The sequence below is a fragment of the Mytilus edulis genome, chromosome 11 (assembly GCF_963676685.1).
Source record: "Mytilus edulis chromosome 11, xbMytEdul2.2, whole genome shotgun sequence".
Taxonomy (NCBI): Eukaryota; Metazoa; Mollusca; class Bivalvia; order Mytilida; family Mytilidae; genus Mytilus; species Mytilus edulis.
The window spans coordinates 22,422,755-22,445,745 of NC_092354.1; the positions used below are offsets into that span (position 1 = coordinate 22,422,755).

The 22,991-nt window shown below is 34.6% G+C and overlaps 1 protein-coding gene across 1 annotated transcript in view; it reads right to left on the reverse strand.

The window, feature by feature from the left end:
• Positions 1-1,830: 1,830 nt before the first annotated feature.
• Positions 1,831-22,991, reverse strand: part of LOC139494783 (uncharacterized) — an 80,970-nt gene continuing 59,809 nt past the window's right edge. Inside the window, exons 6-7 of the mRNA XM_071282974.1 lie at positions 5,921-6,922; positions 1,831-2,291 (exon numbers count right to left, since the gene is read on the reverse strand). Of these exons, the coding sequence (XP_071139075.1) occupies positions 2,008-2,291; positions 5,921-6,922 (1,286 nt within the window). The 3' untranslated portion in view covers positions 1,831-2,007. The remainder of the gene's footprint in view (positions 2,292-5,920; positions 6,923-22,991) is intronic.

Below are 22,991 nucleotides of genomic sequence, written 5' to 3' on the forward strand. Positions count from 1 at the left end.
AATACATTTTTTTTAATTCTATTTGGCTAATAAAAACGATTGAATAAAATACTGATTATTCAAGAGTAGAAATTGTGCGATGGAAATGAAATTAAACACTAAAGAAAGAATAAGATAGATTGTGTTGAAATAAATCTATTTTATGGATATCTAGCTGAAATTCAGCTGCTTATTCTTATACTTGTATTAACTGTCCTAATTATTCATACGCGAATTATGATATTGAGCTTAAAAAGATGTGTGCGAATCATTTTGATCTCAATATACTTTTTCATTTACGACATTTAAAAAAGTCACCGAAAAATAAAAGATTGGTCTGTTCATAGAGAATTTTTTCATAAATACAAAAACATGGTAACTCATGTGTTTAATATTACAAGAGGGATAAAACAAGGTGATTCACTTAGTCCTACTTTATTTAATATATTCGTTAATGACATCACAGAGGTCTTTGAAAATGACTTGTATTTCCTCTAAAAATTATTGACTCAAAACTAAGTTGCCTGATTTTTGCAGATGACTTGTTAATCCAAAGATTGTTTTGCACTATAAAAATAGTTGATTGCAATGGTTTATGATATGTTCTTTGAAAGTAGTTAATGAACTTGTTTAAAACACAGGAAGACTAGTTTTAGAACACTTACTAGAGGCCGAGATGGAACGATATTTTACTGTTTGTTTTTTGGTTTTGTTGGTGAAGTTTAGGTAACCAATTCATAGTTAAACCTTTAAATGTTCAGAAGAAGCATTAAGCTGTGATGTGGTCATGCTATGTGTGTTTACTATATGACACTATGTGGAGCGCATGGACTTGGATGTAGATGAATTGAAAATTTAATTCTGAAGAACGTCGGTATAGTATTTACGGAATACCACCAACACATTGCTTCGCTGCTTTGTCGGATGGTATAAACACATACTGCTTTGAAAGTTCTTGAAGAATAAATGACAGTTGTTGTCCATTCGTTTTTGAGGTGTTTTGTCATTTGATTTTGCCATGTGATTATGGACTTTCTAATTTGATTTAGTTCAGTATTTTTTTGATTTTCCTTCTTATTCTGGAGATAGGCGTATTCTGTACTCTTTTATTTATTTGTGAATTTTTTTCGAAATGTGATATTCTATTATCAACAACATTCATACATTTATTAAAATAAGAATCAAAAGATTTATTATCAGATTTTTCCCGTTTACACCAAATTTGTGAAAAACAAGAAAAGAGCGTCTTTGATGACCTGACGACACTGCTTCTATTTTAGATGGAGGACGATACCTTTTGTCCTTTTTTCAAAACTTTTTAACCTCTCTGTTCTGGACGTTGTAACGTGATCAAAGGGATCATATCTAAACTTCGACGATCCACAGTTTCAAGTTAAACGAGTATTATTTTCTACATTGACGTCTGCTGTTACCGAGTTTAATTAAACTTATGCTGTTTTTTTGTATGTGTACGAAATAAAAGGTGGTTATGCGTTATCAAAAAAAGGAGTTATAAAGTGTTCAACGGTAGTCATTAAATACACTCGATAAATTGATAAAATCAATACCCTTTTAAAATATTAAATGTTACGAAAGTGCCGTTTATGATCTTCAGGTTTGTCGATACGCGGGAACAGCCTATGGTGGCAAAAAGCTGTAATTATAAGCAAATAGTCAAAAAGTGGGCTGAAAAAAGAGATGGTGTTACACTCCTTGAAAATATCATATAAATTCCTAATTAGTATCTGACTCAGTTTACTTAATAATCGATGCCTACCATTGTTTTTAAATATAGATAGGAAATTACCAAGTGTTTAATTTATACGATGTATATTCGGTGAATACGATTGATATGTTTGTCTTGAGATTATTACAACGTTTTTATCCATAATATTCATGATATCAATAGAAGAAGATGAAGATATGGTTCCTTGTCCAAGTATATGTACCATGACACTGGCGTTGAAATAAGATTGAATTGGCGTTAATTTGGTGATTTTTTGTTTGTTTGGAATTCCACTAGATTTGCTAGAGATGTTTGTCGATGAATTGGATTCTTTTCGATACATCTGTTTTCTTCTGCAAGCTGCCCAGCTTCAGAATACAAAAATTGTGTTTCATTTGAGCAAAACGGAAGGACTGGTGGGAAATGTTTGTCATCTTCATGGCTTGTTCCAGGCAATCAATGGCGGAATTACATAATTCTATGGCCTGGTGATAGTTACTATCGGTCTCATACAACATACATTGTTCCATGTAAGCCTTAGCCTTACAGCACAGAGAAGCAAATTCTTCAAAGCTAAAACCAACCACTGAAAAGAATGGTGAAAAAAATGTACTTCAGATGCAACATTGCATTTATATGAAAAACTATTGTTAATCCTTCATAACAACTGAGTTTCCATTTTGTAGTAAGAAAAACTTTATAACTGATCAACAATTTTATGGATATATTTTTTAAGTGGCAATAATCATTTATGAACAAGAATGTGTTCATAGTACATGAATTCCGACTCGCACTATCATTTTCTATGTTCAGTGGACCGTGAAATTAATGTCTGAAAACTAATTTGGCATAAAAATATAAAAGGTTATATGATAGGGAACATGTGTACTAAGTTTCAACTTGATTGGACTTCAACTTCATCAACAACTACCTTATGTACAGACGGACGAACGAACGGACGCATCGACCAAAAAAAATAATGCCTCTAGGTGGGGCATAACAATGAAAATGATAGAAACTTATTTCAATTACAATAGCATTGCTTGGTATTACAGTTTAGTTAGTATCCAGGGTTTAAATCAATGATATAGTATACTTATATTTGATAGCAGAAACCTTGAAAAATGCAGTATACGTGTACTCAATTTTGTCACATGGTCAATATGTGTAAACCATAAGTGTTCCCCATAAATAATAAATTGCCAAAAAGAAAGTTAATGTTCTAAAATTTCGTAAATAGAAACAAATTATGAGCACTTTCCAAAACCAAAATCAAAAGAACAGCACTTTGCACTTTGGTTGCTGTTTTTCATCTCAAAGTCACAGAGGGACTGTGTCATATATCAACAATACATCATTACAAGGTGGTCTGCTCTGTATGAACATCTGGTAATCACAGTTTTTTGGATTATGTTATAGGTTATTAGGATCCAAATTTTGATTCATAGGATGTCCCATGGTATTTTGAAAAAAGGGTTATTTCCCTTTAATAAAACTAGGTAAAGAGTAAGATTGAAGTAGTTTATCATATTTATGATCAATAAATATTTAATACTGTCAATAAAAATATACTACATTATCAGTTATGATCATCTTAATTTAGTCTCTTTCTATAATAATAATAGTCTTTGATTAAAGCTTGTATTACAGTGCATGTGTTGCCCTTTACACTCCTTCGTATAATCTTTTTATATACAAACAACTTTTTTCAATGAACACTTTGACAAAGACACTACGTAAATATACAACCTACACAAAATATGAAAGTCTTTAAATGTATCATAATATAGATGACCGGTGACCTATAGTTGTTAATGTCTGTGTCATTTTGGTCTTTTGTGGATAGTTGTCTCATTGGCAATCATACCACATTTTCGTTTTTATATGGAAGCTTAACACACTATTAAAAGACCTCTTTTTTCTACTTAATAGTATCTAGATTCTACTATTCTATAATTTATAATGTACACACAAGTTATCACACGACAGTTAAGATATGTACAATAAATGAAGATCATCTTGATCAATTATTTTGTGGCCTGTGAGAGCTAGTTTTTCATAATAAGGATCACAATTTATAATTCTGTACATGTAAATTATTGGTTATGATAGATTTATTTCTGAACATGGCTAATTACATCTGGATTTTAAATAAAATTATAGGGTGTGTTTCTATTATAGGTTAAATTAAAAAAGCATGTTCATAAAGAAGAAATTGCTTTGATTTCTATCAAATTTTCTTACTGCAAAGTCATTTATAGAGAAGTTATGTGAAATTTGCCAATTAAATTTCTTAGAAATTGAGTACTCATAGTTGATTTTAAATTATAAGGCTCAACCAAAGGTTACGGTCAATGCATAAGCTGAATAATATAATATCTAACCTTTGGCCTGATGTGACTTGACAATAACTGGATCATACAACGGTTTTTTATCACCTGATTTTTCATATTCTCTCTGATCATGCTGATTTTGCTGTTGATGGCTTCCATGGACACTTTTTGTTTGGTACTCTACAGTGTACTTCTGATCAAAACGCTGGTTTTCTCCATCGGCAGGATAAATACATTTCTTTATGTTTTCCACCAAATCTTTCTGTTTATATGTTTTAGGAGGAATCATACTTTTAGAGAGGAAGTATTGAGTGTAAGGATCTAAAGTAATACTGCCAGTTGAACTTGAACTACTTCTTTCGTTTTCCCTACTATGTGATACCTGATGAGAGTATCCCAAGGTATGATACATGTTGGTCATTTCAGGTCCTGATATTGGACGATGGGGTGGCGGATAGCCATCATTGCACTTCAATGAATTTTGACGAAAATGCTGATTTTGAGATTGCACTGAATAATTATATTTTTTATTTCGTGGAAGTGTAGAAAGTCCTGATTGCACAGGTGCTGTAATTGCTGTCCGCCTGTACTGATCTCTGATTGTTAATGTGTTATCATAATCATCTACTGCATCTTGGTTAGATTTTTGCTGGAATTGCAGCATTTCAGCATTTGAAGATTCGTGAAAACAATGTTTCTGCATTCCCTGTCTTTCTGATATGTCAGCTTTTCCTCCACCTGGGACATATCTTTTGATTAAACTGTCACGTTTAGGTACAGAAAAACATTTTACTACGTTCTCGCCATCAAAAGCTTTTAAGTAGTCTGACTGACGATAGTGATCAATATTCATTTTATTGGGTCCATTAAGACCTGAAGATAGTTCATCAGGACCTGAGGTTATTGCTCTCCTTCCAGTTGATTGAATAATTTCAATTTTATCAGAATTAGAAGTTAACGATCTTCTGGATGCTTTTTGTCCATCATTTTCTTGTATTTTCTTCTCTTGAACACCTATTTATAAAAGACAATGACAATATCAAGCTTTTCATATCTTTTCTTCCTATCCCTCAAAACACATGTAAGATCAGGTTATTGATACCGTTTTCACCTTTTTGTTTGCAGTTGCATGCAAAAATACCTTTATTGTTTTAAATTAAAATTGGACCTTATGTATAGTTATCAACTTTTGCTTTAGCTATGAGTAATGGTTTTCTTCATGGTCATATCTATAAAAAAAGGGAATGTGTCCATGCATATGGGACAAAGATGATGCCCCGAGCTTGCATCTAACGTTATAAAGGTACATGATAGTACAAGTATCGCAACACAAATTTGTAGTTGGTCTGAATTTTGTGGTAATAAGTAAATTATGTCATTGTGTTCTCTCTTTATTTTTTGTTCTGATATTAAAAGACCTCTTTTTCTTCTTAATAGTATCTAGATTCTACTATTCTATAATTTATGATGTACACACAAGTTATCACACGACAGTTAAGATATGTACAATAAATGAAGATCATCTTGATTAATTATTTTGTGGCCTGTGACAGCTGGTTTTTAATAATAAGGATCACAATTTATAATTCTGTACACGTAAATTATTGGTTATGATAGATTTATTTCTGAGCATGGCTAATTACATCTGGATTTTAAATAAAATTATAGGGTGTGTTTCTATTATAGGTTAAATTAAAAAGCATGTTCATAAAGAAGAAATTATTTTGATTTCTATCAAATTTTCTTACTGAAAATTCATTTATAGAGAAGTAATGTGAAATTTGCCAATTAAATTTCTTAGAAATTGAGTACTCATAGTTGATTTTAAATTATAAGGATCAACCAAAGGTCAATGCATAAGCTGAATAATATAATATCTAACCTTTGGGCTGATGTGACTTGACAATAACTGGATCATACAACGGTTTTTTATCACCTGATTTTTCATATTCTCTCTGATCATGCTGATTTTGCTGTTGATGGCTTCCATGGACACTTTTTGTTTGGTACTCTACAGTGTACTTCTGATCAAAACGCTGGTTTTCTCCATCGGCAGGATTAATACATTTCTTTATGTTTTCCACCAAATCGTTCTGTTTATGTGTTTTAGGAGGAATCATACTTTTAGAGAGGAAGTATTGAGTGTAAGGATCTAAAGTAATACTGCCAGTTGAACTTGAACTTGAACTTTCGTTTTCCCTACTATGTGATACCTGCTGAGAGTATCCCATGGTATGATACATGTTGGTCATTTCAGGTCCTGATATTGGACGATGAGGTGACGGATAGCCATCATTGCACTTCAATGAATTTTGACGAAAATGCTGATTTTGAGATGGCACTGAATAATTATATTTTTTATTTCGTGGAAGTGTAGCAAGCCCTGATTGCACAGGTGTGTGTGATGAATTTTCTAAGTTTTCATATGCATGTGCATCTCTTGTTTTCGGAATCATGACCACATTCTGTCTAAGGTCAAAATTATCAGCAGATATATTAGCTGGAACGGATTCAAGATCGTAGTTATTCTTTTCAGCATTTGAAGATTCATAAAAACAATGTTTAAGCATTCCCTGTCTTTGTGACATGTCAGTTTTTCCTCCACCTGGGACATATCGTTTGATTAAGCTGTAACCTTTATGTAAAAAATGCCATTTTAGTTCGGTCTTGCCAGTAACAGTTTCCAATAAGCCTGACCGACGATGTTGATCAATGTTCATTTTATGGGGTTCATGAAGACCTGGTGATAGTTCATCAGGACGACTTGAGGTTATTGCTCTTCTTCCAGTAGATTGAATAATTTCAATTTTATCAGGATTAGCAGTTAAAGATCTTCTGGATGCTTTTTGTACATCATTTTCTTGTCTTTTCTTCTCTGGGACACCTATTTATAAAAGACAATGAAAATATCAAGCTTTTTATATCTTTTCCCATCGCTTAACACACATGCGTGTATTTTGTTTGAATTCTTAAAAGCTTGAACATGATATTTTCTGAAAAGCTACAAACGAAAAATTCTTACTTGTTATATTACGGAAAAAATATTTCATATTAAGTAAACGATTTGTTATAAAGACAAACAAGCATTATTTATTGTGTTTGTTCCGCAGTGTGTTTACCGATGATTTTAAACACCTGACTTAGATCAGGTTATTAATACCTTTTTCGCATTTTTTGTTTGCATAAATAATACCTTTATTGTTTTAAAGTAAAATTGGACCTTATATATAAAAAAAGATGTGGTATGATTGCCAATGAGACAACAGTCCACAATAGACCAAAATGACACAGACATTAACAACTAAAGGTCATCGCACGGCCTTCAACAATAAGCAAAGCCCATACCGCATAGTCAGCTATACAAGGCCCCGATAAGAGAATGTAAAACAATTCAAACGAGAAGACTAACGGCCTTATTTATATAAGAAAATGAACGAAAAACAAATATGTAACACATAAACAAACGACAACCACTGGATTACAGGCTCCTGACTTAAGACAGGCACATACATAAATAATGTGGCGGGGTTAAACGTGTTAGCGGGATCCCAACCCTCCCCCGAACCTGGGACAGTGGTATAACAGTACAACACAAGAACGACTATAAAAATCAGTTGAAAAAGGCTTAACTCATCAGATGGACAAACATATAAGTGGACGTATGTATAGTTATTAACTTTTGCTTTAGCTATGATTAATGGTTTTCCTCATTGTCATATCTATACAAAATAGGGACTGTGTCCATGGGACACAGTTGATGCCCCCAGCTTGCATCTAACGTCATAAAGGGACATAACTCAAGAACAGTATAAGTGACGCACTTGGTCTGAATTTTGTGGTAATAAGCAATTGATTTCATCTTGATCTCTCTTAATAATTCAAAATTGTTTACGAGCGAAACATTTGACCTGCAATCTTACTTAAATATCTTGTCCAAATGTTGGTCCAAATTGGCTGTGTATATTTTTGATATACTAAACTATTATATATCATTTTATTATAGATATCTTTTGTTTGTCTTTGTTTATTTCCCCATCTCAATTTATCCTTACAAATTTTCATTTTGCTCTTTATAGAGTTTTCTTTAATCAGAATTGCTGCCATTTCTTCGGTATAGAGGATTTCAATATCTTTTAAACTCTGCAATCCAATTTAACTTTCATTGTCTAAAATATAAACATCCGACAACTTTTCTTCACGATCCAGTATGTCGTTAATATACATTAATTCACTTGTTACTCAGTTTTGAAAGAGCAAGCTGTAGTTGCAATGTTTAATGTATCTATTTCCCAAATAATCTGTTTTCTGATATTTAAAAGATGATCTATAAATTTTGTTAAACCTTCCCCAGTTTTTACCCAACATAAAATTATTTTAGTGAATTTACATTATGTAAATTCACGTAAAATACAAGAATTTCGTTGAAATATTTAATAGGAATAATCTTCCAGTTCGTCAGAGTGATTCTCGTTAATTTGGAAACCCATGAAGCTTTCAGTGCTGTGAAAAAGCTATCAAAACCAATCATGTATAACAATGTTTAACCCCCTTTTTGATATTTGTCGATTGTTATTTCGTTTTACTTTGTCATATCTCCCAATTGATACGATATTCCCGGACTTGTATTTCATATCATGATTTCCTTGATAGAGGATTGCTGCTCACAAGAAAGCTATAAAACCAAGAGTTCCAAATGGTGAAGTTGAAATCATCCTTCGTAAAATTTACGGACGCCATCACGAATTGATTGACCGTTATGGAATTACCGTTTCGCAGATGATATCTGATATGTTCCTTATGTCGTAACTACAATACTTTTCCCTTTTGACGAATGTGACCTTCCGAATTAGACTGTTTACCGGATTTGTAATAACATAGGCAACACGACGGGTGCCACATGTTGAGCAGGATCTGCCTACCCTTCCGGAGCAGCCGAGATCTACACCAGATTTTGGTAGGGTTCGTGTTGCTTAGTCTTTATTTTTCTATGTTGTGTCATTTGTACTATTGTTTTTTTCTGTTTGACTTTTTATTTTTTGGCCAGGGCGTTGTCAGTTTGTTTTCGATCTATGAGTTAGACTGTCCATCTGGTATCTTTCGTCACTTCTTTTATAAATGTTGAAAAGAAACACCAAAGTCCGAAGAATCTCATGTAGACTTTATGCAAAATGGAATTCTTGACAATATGCACACTATGACTTTATGATGCAATGCTTTTCGAATTATCATTTTAAGATAATCCTTATTTTTTGAAGCAGTAACATCAAACAATGGTTTTTAACAACTTTAAAACATGAACTAGATATAGGTATCTGTAAATTACCTTTCTGTTTAATTAGTAGTGTTGTTTTATAAGCATACACTTTTGTTGTAACTACCACACCTATTCCTCGAATGCCGATTTTAAAAATTTCATTCTATCATTTGCGCCGATTTTCCATTTGCTCCTAATTGAATTGTTGTTATTAATTCGTTTGATGTGTTTGCGCTTTTGACTTTGCCATTTGATTAGGGACTTTACTTTTTGAATTTTCCTCAGAGCTCAGTACTTTTGTGATTTTACTTTTACAGTTTAACATAGGTGAGCAAATACTGGCCATACATGTACAGTATATCGGACGGTCAGTGCAAATGATCGCAAGAAAGGTATATTTATTTATTCTACACACCAAAATCTTGAATCTCTTTGCAATGATATGTCTGCAATATTTATAGATGGAACTTTTTAAAAGTGCTGTTTGAAATAATTGTATCAGATAAATACTTTACACGGATGTAAAAATGGAAACTACGTACCTCTTGTTTACGCCCTCTTACTAACGAAAGATTAACAGTGTTACGGAGTTATATGGAAGATAATTTGCGATCTCTGCCGTCAAAAGCAACTTACTTTCATTTGTAACCGAGGATATGCATATTGACTTTGAACAAGTAATGCATAACGTTATTATGTATGTCTATTCCGGAATGTAGAATATATTGATGTTGTTTTCATTAGGTAAATTGTCGGTAGATCAAATGATGTTGGCATTCAAGGAATAAAGCAGTGCAGTGCGGCCAGTTACGTTAGTTTTTGTCAAAATGACAATGAGTTCATCAATACGTTACATAACTATCAGTATACAAATGTTTATTTTTGTCACTTTAAACTCATGATAACAGTTTTATCTTTTTATTTACGAATATAATCTTATTAAAGTAGATGGGGAGTCTAAATTATAATCCATAGAAGTTTTTAATAATTTGCCAAAATGTAGTTTATATCATGCTTTAAAAAAAATTAATAAGAATAATGGGTCACCGGGCTTATTTTCACGCTACACGGTGTTCAAAATTGACAAGTTGTGTATAGATTATGTATGGAAAAACCAATTTTCTGAAATAAAGCGTAATCTACACCATAGAATTTTGAGATAACATATGAGAAGATGGCTTTAATAGTATGCTTTCAGTAAAGAAAAAGAAACAATGGGGTCACCAGACCCGTTTTCTTGCTACATTATAAAATAGGTGAATTCCTAACACATTCTATTGTAAAAGTACCTTAATCTGAATTATCTGCCCTTGCATCTGAGTTGCCTCCCCTTATGTGGCAAAGTTGGAAAAAGATTGATCAAACAAAAGTTTTCTGTTTTTTTGTAAAATACAACCATAACTATGATAAAACATGTCATTTTCTATATCGAAGTGGAAGTTCTTAAACACGAATTACCTGCTACTCTAATAATTTGCACATTCTATTAAAGATCTAGACCTTGTTTTCTGGTATTTTCAAATCCAAGATGGAGGAAGACACCCTATCTATCTTAAGTTTAATATGTTATACAGTATGTCAGGTTGTCAATGAAATTCTCTGGTGTTCTGGAACAATGTTGAGTTTTTCAGTAAAAAAACCCAACTTCCAACCAGCTAATTGTCAATCAGGTACGACCGTCAAAATTCGTTAACCCTCTGTATAGTGGTTTTCATTATAGCTTGTTTTTATTTTGACATTAGTTTTGTGTGTTTAACCATTTGGTTGAAATTTGACAGTTTACCAGGCGTGAAAATGGTCACTTCAGAAATCAAAATAATATCCTATTTGATCATACATCTAACATACTTTGTTTATTATATAAACTGTGTCATTTGGTCTTTTTTTGAAGAGTTGTCTCATTGTTATATCGACAGGATTCGAGTTTTTGACAATTTTCATTTTTGTTGTGTAGGAGTCACGGTTTGTGATTCAACGAAGGATATCGATGAACAATCATATTAAACATTATTAAATTCCCCGGATCTACTGGTGCATAACAAAGCGATTGACATACTTTATAATTAATTTTACAGACAGTATTGTGATTTCCTAGTCCCACTGAAGAATGCATTCTAACCATGATAGAGAGATTGAAATACTTAATAATTACTTTTACAGCCAGCATTGTGATTTTACAGTCTCAATGAAGAATGCATCCTCACCATGATAGAGGGTTTGACATAATTAGTATATACTTTTACAGACAGCATCGTGATCCCCCAGTCCCACTGAAAATGCATCCTCACCATGATAGAGATTTTGATTTAATTTATAATTACTTTTACAGAGAGCATTGTGACCTCCCAGTCCCACTGAAGAATGCATCCTCAACCTGATAAAGAGTTTGACATACTTTATATTATTACTTTTACAGACGTCATTGTGATTTCTAAGTCCCACTGAAGAATGCATCCTTACCATGATGGAGAGTTTGACATACTTTAGAATTACTTTTCAGACATCATTGTGATTTCCCATTCCCACTGAAGAATGCATCTTTACCATTATAGAGAGTTTGACTAACTCTATATTTACTTTTACAGACAGCTTTATCATCTCCAAGTCCCACTGAAGAATGTATTCTCACCATGATGGAAAGTTTGACATACCTTATATTTACTTTTACAGACAGCATTATGATCTCCAAGTTCCACTGAAGAATGTATCCTCACCATGATAGATAGTTTGACATACTTTATGATTACTTTTAAAGACAGTATTGTGATTTCCCAGTCCCACTGAAGAATGTATCCTCACCATGATGGAGAGTTTGGCATACTTTATATGTACTTTGACAGACAGCATTATGATCTCCAAGTCCCACTGAAGAACAAATCCTCACCATGATAGAGGGTTTGACATACTTTTTACTTACATTTAGAGACAGCATTGTGATATCCCAGTCCCACGGAAGAACAAATCCTCACCATGATAGAGAGTTTGACATAATTTTTTCCTTACTTTTAGAGACAGCATTGTGATATCCCAGTCCCACTGAACAACAAATCTTTACCATGATAGAGAGTTTGACATACTTTTTACTTACTTTTAGAGACAGCCTTGTGATATCCCAGTCCCACTGAAGAACAAATCCTTACCATGATAGAGAGTTTGACATACTTTATAATTATTTTTACAGACAGCATTGTGATTTCCCAGACGAACTGAATAATCCATCCTCACCATGATAGAGAGTTTGACATACTTTATAATTACTTTTACAGACAGTATTGTGATCTCCCAGTTCAACTGAAGAATGCATCCTCACCATGATGGAGTGTGTGACATACTTTATAAATACTTTTACAGACAGCATTGTGATCACTTAGTCTTACGGAAGAATACTTCCTCACCATGATGGAGAGTTTGACATACTTTATAACTACTTTTACAGACAGCATTGTGATCTGCGAGTACTACCGGAGAATGCACAATCACCATGATAGAGAGTTTGACATACTTTATAATTACTCTTACAGACAGCATTATGATCTGCCAGTCCCACTGAAGAATGCATTATCACCATGATAGGGAGTATGACTTACTTTATAACTAGTTTTACAGACAGCATTGTGATTTTCCAGTAGCAGTGAATAATACATCCTCACCATGATAGAGAGTTTTACATACTTTATAATTACTTTTACAGACAGCATTGTGATCTCTGATTACTACAGGAGAATTCAACCTCACAATGATAGAGAGTTTGACATACTTTATAATTACTCTTACAGACAGCATTATGATCTGCCAGTCCCACTGAAGAATGCATTCTCTACATGATAGAGAGTTTGACATACTTTATAATGACATTTACAGACAGCATTATGATCTTCCAGTCCCACTGAAAAATGCATATCACCATGATAGAGAGTTTGCATACTTTATAATTACTTTTACTGACAGGATTGTGATTTCCCAGTCCCACTGAAGAATGCACTCTCACCATGATAGAGAGTTTGCATACTTTATAATTACTTTTACAAACAGCGATGGGATATCACAGTCCCACTGAAAAATGTATCCTCACCATGATAGAGTGTTTGACTTACTTTATAATTACTTTTACAGACAGCGATTTGATATCCCAGTCCCACTGAAAAATGCATTCTCACCATGATAGAGGGTTTGACTTACTTTATATTTACTTTTACAGACAGCATTATGATCCCCAAGTCCCACTGAAGAATGCATCCTCACCATGATGGAGAGTTTGACATACTTCATGATTACTTTTACAGAAAGCATTGTGATTTCCCAGTCCCACTGAAGAATGCATTCTCACCATGATAGAGAGTTTGACATACTTTATAATAACTTTTTCAGACAGCATTGTGATTTCCCAGTCCCACCGAAAAATGCATCCTCACCATGATAGAGAGTTTGACATACTTTATAATTACTTTTACAGACAGCATTGGGATCTCTTAGTCCTGCTGAAGAATGAACCCTCACCATGATAGAAAGTTTGACATACTTTATAATTACTTTTACAGACAGCATTGTGATTTCCAAGTCTAGCTGACGAATGCATCCTCACCATGATAGAGAGTTTGACATACTTTATAATTACTTTTACAGACAGCATTGTGATATCCGAGTACTACCGTAGAATGCACTCTCACCATGATAGAGAGTTTGACATACTTTATAATTACTCTTATAGACAGCATTATGATCTGCCAGTTCAATGAAGAATGCAACCTCACCATGATGGAGAATTTGACATACTTTATAGTTACTTTTAAAGACAGCATTGTGATCTTCCAGTCCCACTGATGAATGAATTCTCATCATGATAGAGAGTTTGACATACTTTATAATTAATTTTACAGATAGGATTGTGATTTCCCAGTCCCACTGACGAATACTTCCTCACCACGATGGAGAGTTTGACTTACTTTATAATTACTTTTACAGACAACTTTGTAATAATTAAGTCCTACGGAAGAATGCCTCCTCACCATGATGGAGAGTTTGACATACTTTATGATTACTTTTACAAACAGCTTTGTGATCTCCGAGTACTACCGGAGAATGCACCCTCACCATGATAGAGAGTAGGACATCCTTTTAATTACTTTTAGAGACAGCATAGTAATATCCCAGTTCCACTGAAGAATGCATCATCACCATGATGGAGATTTTGACATACTTTATAACTACTTTTACAGACAGCATTTTGATCTTCCAGTCCCACTGATGAATGAATTCTCATCATGATAGAGAGTTTGACATACTTTATAATTAATTTTACAGATAGGATTGTGATTTCCCAGTCCCACTGAAAAATACTTCCTCACCACGATGGAGACTTTGACATACTTTATAAGTACTTTTAGAGACAACATTGTGATCATTAAGTCCTACGGAAGAATGCATCCTCACCATGATAGAGAGTTTGACATACTTTATAATTACTCTTATAGACAGCATTATGATCTGCCAGTTCAATGAAGAATACAACCTCACCATGATGGAGAATTTGACATACTTTATAGTTACTTTTAAAGACAGCATTGTGATCTTCCAGTCCCACTGATGAATGAATTCTCATCATGATGGAGAGTTTGACATACTTTATAATTACGTTTACAGACAGCATTGTGGTCTCCGAGGGCTACCGCAGAATGCACCCTCACCATGATAGAGAGTTTGACATACTTCTTAATTACTTTTACACACAGCATTGTGATATCCCAGTCCCACTGAAGAATACATCCTCACCATGATGGAGAGTTTGACATACTTTTTCATTAATTTTAGAGACAGCGTAGTGATATCCCAGTCCCACTGAAGAATGAATTCTCACCATGATAGAGAGTTTGAGATACTTTATAATTACTTTTACAGACAGCATTGTGATTTCCCAGTCCAACTGAAGAATGCATCCTCACCTTATAGAGAGTTTAACATACTTTTTAATTACTTTTACAGACAGCATTGTGATATCCCAATCCCACTGAAGAATAAATCCTCACCATGATGGAGAGTTTGACACACTTTTTCATTACTTTTAGAGACAGCGTAGTGATATCCCAGTCCCACTGAAGAATGAATTCTCACTTTTACAGACAGCATTGTGATTTCCCAGTCCAACTGAAGAATGCATCCTCACCATGATAGAGAGTTTGACAGACTTTATAATTACTTTTACAGACAGAATTGTGATTTCCCAGTTCAATGAACAATGCAACCTCACCATGATGGAGAATTTGACATACTTTATAGTTACTTTTACAGACAGCATTGTGATCTCCCAGTCCCACTGAAGAATGCATCCTCACCATGATAGAGAGTTGGACATTCTTTTTAATTACTTTTAGAGACAGCATTGTGATATCCCAGTCCCACTGAAGAATGCATCCTCACCATGATGGAGATTTTGACATACTTTATAACCACTTTTACAGACAGCATTGTGATCTTCCAGTCCCACTGATGAATGAATTCTCACCATGATAGAGAGTTTGCCATTGTTTATAATTACTTTTACCAACAGGATTGTGATTTTCCAGTCTCAGTGAAAAATGCATCCTTACCATGATGGAGAGTTTGACATACTTTATAAGTACTTTTACATATAGCATTGTGAGCATAATGTTCTACGGAAGAATGCCTCCTCACCATGATGGAGAGTTTGACATACTTTATGATTACTTTTACAAACAGCTTTGTGATCTCTGAGTACTACCGGAAAATGCACCTTCACCATGATAGAGGGTTTGACATACTTTATAATTACTTTTACAGACAGAATTGTGATTTCCAAGTTCAATGAACAATGCAACCTCACCATGATGGAGAATTTGACATACTTTATAGTTACTTTTACAGACAGCATTGTGATCTCCCAGTCCCACTGAAGAATGCATCCTCACCATGATAGAGAGTTGGACATTCTTTTTAATTACTTTTAGAGACAGCATTGTGATCACTAAGTCCCACTGAAGAATGCATCCTCACCATGATGGAGAGTTTGACATACTTTATACTTAATTTTACAGATAGGATTGTGATTTCCCAGTCCAACTGAAGAATACTTCCTCACCACGATGGAGAGTTTGACTTACTTTATAAGTACTTTTACAGACAACATTGTGGTCTCCGAGGCCTACCGCAGAATACACCCTCACCATGATAGAGAGTTTGACATACTTTACTATTACTTATACAGACAGGATTGTGATTTCCCAGTCCCACTGAAGAATGCATCCTCACCATGGAGAATTTGACATACTTTATAATTACGTTTACAGACAGCATTGTGATATTCCAGTCCTAAGGAAGATTGCATTCTCACCATTATGGAGAGTTTGAAATACTTTATAGTTTTTTTTACAGACAGCCTTGTGATCATTACGTCCTGCGGAAGAATGCATCCTCACCATGATGGAGAGTTTGACATACTTTATAATTACTTTTACAGACAGCATTGTGATCTCCGAGTCTTACTGAAGAATGTATCCTCACCATGATAGAGAGTTTGACATACATTATAATTACTTTTACAGACAGCATTGTGATATCCCAGTCCCACTGAAGAATCCATCCTCACCATGATAGAGATTTTGACTTACTTTATAATTACTTTTACAGACAGCATTATGATTTCCTAGTCCCACTGAAGAATGCAACCTCACCATGATGGAGAATTTGACATACTTTATAGTTACTTTTACAGACAGCATTGTGATCACTAAGTCCTACGGAAGAATGCATCCTCACCATGATGGAGAGTTTGACATACTTTTTAATTACTTTTACAGACAGCATTGTGATCTCCCAGTCCCACTGAAGAATGCATTCTCACCATGATAGAGAGTTGGACATACTTTTTAATTACTTTTAGAGACAGCATTGTGATATCCCAGTTCCAGTGAAAAATGGATCCTCACCATGATGGAGATTTTGACATACTTTATAACTACTTTTACAGACAGCATTGTGATTTTCCAGTCCTATTAATGAATGAATTCTCATCATGATAGAGAGTTTGACATACTTTATAATTAATTTTACAGATAGGATTGTGATTTCCCAGTCCCACTGAAGAATATTTCCTCACCACGATGGAGAGTTTGACATACTTTATAAGTACTTTTACAGACAACATTGTGATCATTTAGTCCTACGGAAGAATGCCTCCTCACCATAATGGAGAGTTTGACATACTTTATGATTACTTTTACAGACAGCTTTGTGATCTCCGGGTACTACCGGAGAATGCACCCTCACCATAATAGAGGGTTTGACATACTTTATAATTAATTTTACAGACAGGATTGTGATCTTCCAGTTCCACTGAAGAATGCATCCTCACCATGATGGAGAATTTGACATACTTTATAACTACTTTTACAGATAGCATTGTGATCTTCAAGTCCCACTGATGAATGAATCCTCATCATGTTAGAGAGTTTGACATACTTTATAAATAATTTGACAGGTAGGATTGTAATTTCCCAGTCCCACTGAAGAATACTTCCTCACCACGATGGAGAGTTTGACATACTTTATAAATACTTTTACAGACAACATTGTGATCATTAAGTCCTACGGAAGAATGTATCCTCACCACGATGGAGAGTTTGAATAACTTTATAATTACGTTTACAGACAGCATTGTGGTCTCTGAGGCCTACCGCAGAATGCACCCTCACCATGATAGAGAGTTTGACATACTTTTTAATTACCTTTACACACAGCATTGTGATATCCGAGTCCCACTGAAGAATACATCCTCACCATGATGGAGAGTTTGACATACGTTTTCATTACTTTTAGAGACAGCGTAGTGATATCCCAGTCCCACTGAAGAATGAATTCTCACCATGATAGAGAGTTTGACATACTTTATAATTACTTTTACAGACAGTATTGTGATTTCCCAGTCCAACTGAAGAGTGCAGCCTCGACATGATAGATAGTTTGACATGCTTTTTAATTACTTTTACAGACAGCATTGTGATATCCCAGTCCCACTGAAGAATACATCCTCACCATGATGGAGAGTTTGACATACTTTGTCATGACTTTTAGAGACAGCGTAGTGATATCCCAGTCCCACTGAAGAATGAATTCTCACCATGATAGAGAGTTTGACATACTTTATAATTACTTTTACAGACAGCATTGTGATTTCCCATTCCAACTGAAGAATGCATCCTCACCATGATAGAGAGTTTGACAGACTTTTTAATTACTTTTAGAGACAGCATTGTGATATCCCAGTCCCACTGAAGAATGAATTCTCACCATGATAGAGAGTTTGACATTGTTTATAATTACTTTTACCAACAGGATTGTGATTTTCCAGTCTCAGTGAAAAATGCATCCTTACGATGATGAAGAGTTTGACTTACTTTATAAGTACTTTTACAGACAGCATTGTGATATCCGAGTACTACCGTAGAATGCACTCTCACCATGATAGAGAGTTTGACATACTTTATAATTACTCTTATAGACAGCATTATGATCTGCCAGTTCAATGAAGAATGCAACCTCACCATGATGGAGAATTTGACATACTTTATAGTTACTTTTAAAGACAGCATTGTGATCTTCCAGTCCCACTGATGAATGAATTCTCATCATGATGGAGAGTTTGACATACTTTATAATTAATTTTACAGATAGGATTGTGATTTCCCAGTCCCACTGAAGAATACTTCCTCACCACGATGGAGAGTTTGACATACTTTATAAGTACTTTTACAGACAACATTGTGATCATTTAGTCCTACGGAAGAATGCCTCCTCACCATGATTGAGAGTTTGACATACTTTATGATTACTTTTACAGACAGCTTTGTGATCTCCGAGTACTACCGGAGAATGCACCCTCACCATAATAGAGGGTTTGACATACTTTATAATTAATTTTACAGACAGGATTGTGATCTTCCAGTTCCACTGAAGAATGCATCCTCACCATGATGGAGAATTTGACATACTTTATAACTACTTTTACAGATAGCATTGTGATCTTCAAGTCCCACTGATGAATGAATCCTCATCATGTTAGAGAGTTTGACATACTTTATAAATAATTTGACAGATAGGATTGTAATTTCCCAGTCCCACTGAAGAATACTTCCTCACCACGATGGAGAGTTTGACATACTTTATAAATACTTTTACAGACAACATTGTGATCAATAAGTCCTACGGAAGAATGCCTCCTCACCATGATGGAGAGTTTGACATACTTTATAATTACTTTTAAAGACAACATTGTGATCATTAAGTCCTACGGAAGAATGCCTCCTCACCATGATGGAGAGTTTGACATACTTTATGATTACTTTTACAGACAGCTTTGTGATCTCCAAGTACTACCGGAGAAAGCACCCTCACCATAATAGAGGGTTTGAAATACTTTATAATTACTTTTACAGACAGGATTTTGATTTCCCAGTTCAATGAAGAATGCAACCTCACCATGATGGAGAATTTGACATACTTTATAGTTACTTTTACAGACAGCATTGTCATCTTCCAGTCTCAATGATGAATGAATTCTCATCATGATAGAGAGTTTGACATACTTTATAATTAATTTTACAGATAGGATTGTGATTTCCCAGTCCCACTGAAGAATACTTCCTCGGCACGATGGAGAGTTTGACATACTTTATAAGTACTTTTACAGACAACATTGTGATCATTTAGTCCTACGGAAGAATGCATCCTCACCACGATGGAGAGTTTGAATAACTTTATAATTACGTTTACAGACAGCATTGTGGTCTCCGAGGCCTACCGCAGAATGCACCCTCACCATGATAGAGAGTTTGACATACTTTTTAATTACCTTTACACACAGCATTGTGATATCCGAGTCCCACTGAAGAATACATCCTCACCATGATGGAGAGTTTGACATACGTTTTCATTACTTTTAGAGACAGCGTAGTGATATCCCAGTCCCACTGAAGAATGAATTCTCACCATGATAGAGAGTTTGACATACTTTATAATTACTTTTACAGACAGTATTGTGATTTCCCAGTCCAACTGAAGAGTGCAGCCTCGACATGATAGATAGTTTGACATGCTTTTTAATTACTTTTACAGACAGCATTGTGATATCCCAGTCCCACTGAAGAATACATCCTCACCATGATGGAGAGTTTGACATACTTTTTCATGACTTTTAGAGACAGCGTAGTGATATCCCAGTCCCACTGAAGAATGAATTCTCACCATGATAGAGAGTTTGACATACTTTATAATTACTTTTACAGACAGCATTGTGATTTCCCATTCCAACTGAAGAATGCATCCTCACCATGATAGAGAGTTTGACAGACTTTTTAATTACTTTTAGAGACAGCATTGTGATATCCCAGTCCCAATGAAGAATGAATTCTCACCATGATAGAGAGTTTGACATTGTTTATAATTACTTTTACCAACAGGATTGTGATTTTCCAGTCTCAGTGAAAAATGCATCCTTACGATGATGAAGAGTTTGACTTACTTTATAAGTACTTTTACAGACAGCATTGTGATATCCGAGTACTACCGTAGAATGCACTCTCACCATGATAGAGAGTTTGACATACTTTATAATTACTCTTATAGACAGCATTATGATCTGCCAGTTCAATGAAGAATGCAACCTCACCATGATGGAGAATTTGACATACTTTATAGTTACTTTTAAAGACAGCATTGTGATCTTCCAGTCCCACTGATGAATGAATTCTCATCATGATGGAGAGTTTGACATACTTTATAATTAATTTTACAGATAGGATTGTGATTTCCCAGTCCCACTGAAGAATACTTCCTCACCACGATGGAGAGTTTGACTTACTTTATAATTACTTTTACAGACAACATTGTGATAATTAAGTCCTACGGAAGAATGCCTCCTCACCATGATGGAGAGTTTGACATACTTTATGATTACTTTTACAAACAGCTTTGTGATCTCCGAGTACTACCGGAGAATGCACCCTCACCATGATAGAGAGTTGGACATCCTTTTAATTACTTTTAGAGACAGCATAGTAATATCCCAGTTCCACTGAATAATGCATCATCACCATGATGGAGATTTTGACATACTTTATAACTACTTTTACAGACAGCATTGTGATTTTCCAGTCCCACTGATGAATGAATTCTCATCATGATAGAGAGTTTGACATACTTTATAATTAATTTTACAGATAGGATTGTGATTTCCCAGTCCCACTGAAAAATACTTCCTCACCACGATGGAGACTTTGACATACTTTATAAGTACGTTTAGAGACAACATTGTGATCATTAAGTCCTACGGAAGAATGCATCCTCACCATGATAGAGAGTTTGACATACTTTATAATTACTCTTATAGACAGCATTATGATCTGCCAGTTCAATGAAGAATACAACCTCACCATGATGGAGAATTTGACACACTTTATAGTTACTTTTAAAGACAGCATTGTGATCTTCCAGTCCCACTGATGAATGAATTCTCATCATGATGGAGAGTTTGACATACTTTATAATTACGTTTACAGACAGCATTGTGGTCTCCGAGGGCTACCGCAGAATGCACCCCCACCATGATAGAGAGTTTGACATACTTCTTAATTACTTTTACACACAGCATTGTGATATCCCAGTCCCACTGAAGAATACATCCTCACCATGATGGAGAGTTTGACATACTTTTTCATTAATTTTAGAGACAGCGTAGTGATATCCCAGTCCCACTGAAGAATGAATTCTCACCATGATAGAGAGTTTGAGATACTTTATAATTACTTTTACAGACAGCATTGTGATTTCCCAGTCCAACTGAAGAATGCATCCTCACCATGATAGAGAGGTTGACATACTTTTTAATTACTTTTACAGACAGCATTGTGATATCCCAATCCCACTGAAGAATAAATCCTCACCATGATGGAGAGTTTGACACACTTTTTCATTACTTTTAGAGACAGCGTAGTGATATCCCAGTCCTACTAAAGAATGAATTCTCACCATGATGGAGAGTTTGACATACTTTATAATTACTTTTACAGACAGCATTGTGATTTCCCAGTCCAACTGAAGAATGCATCCTCACCATGATAGAGAGTTTGACAGACTTTTTAATTACTTTTAGAGACAGCATTGTGATATCCCAGTCCCACTGAAGAATAAATCCTCACCATGATGGAGATTTTGACATACTTTATAAGTACTTTTACAGACAGCATTGTGATCTTCAAGTCCCACTGATGAATGAATTCTCATCATGATAGAGAGTTTGACATACTTTATACTTAATTTTACAGATAGGATTGTGATTTCCCAGTCCAACTGAAGAATACTTCCTCACCACGATGGAGAGTTTGACATACTTTATAAGTACTTTTACAGACAACATTGTGGTCTCCGAGGCCTACCGCAGAATACACCCTCACCATGATAGAGAGTTTGACATGCTTTACTATTACTTATACAGACAGGATTGTGATTTCCCAGTCCCAGTGAAGAATGCATCCTCACCATGGAGAATTTGACATACTTTATAATTACGTTTACAGACAGCATTGTGATATTCCAGTCCTAAGGAAGATTGCATCCTCACCATTATGGAGAGTTTGAAATACTTTATAGTTTTTTTACAGACAGCCTTGTGATCATTAAGTCCTACGGAAGA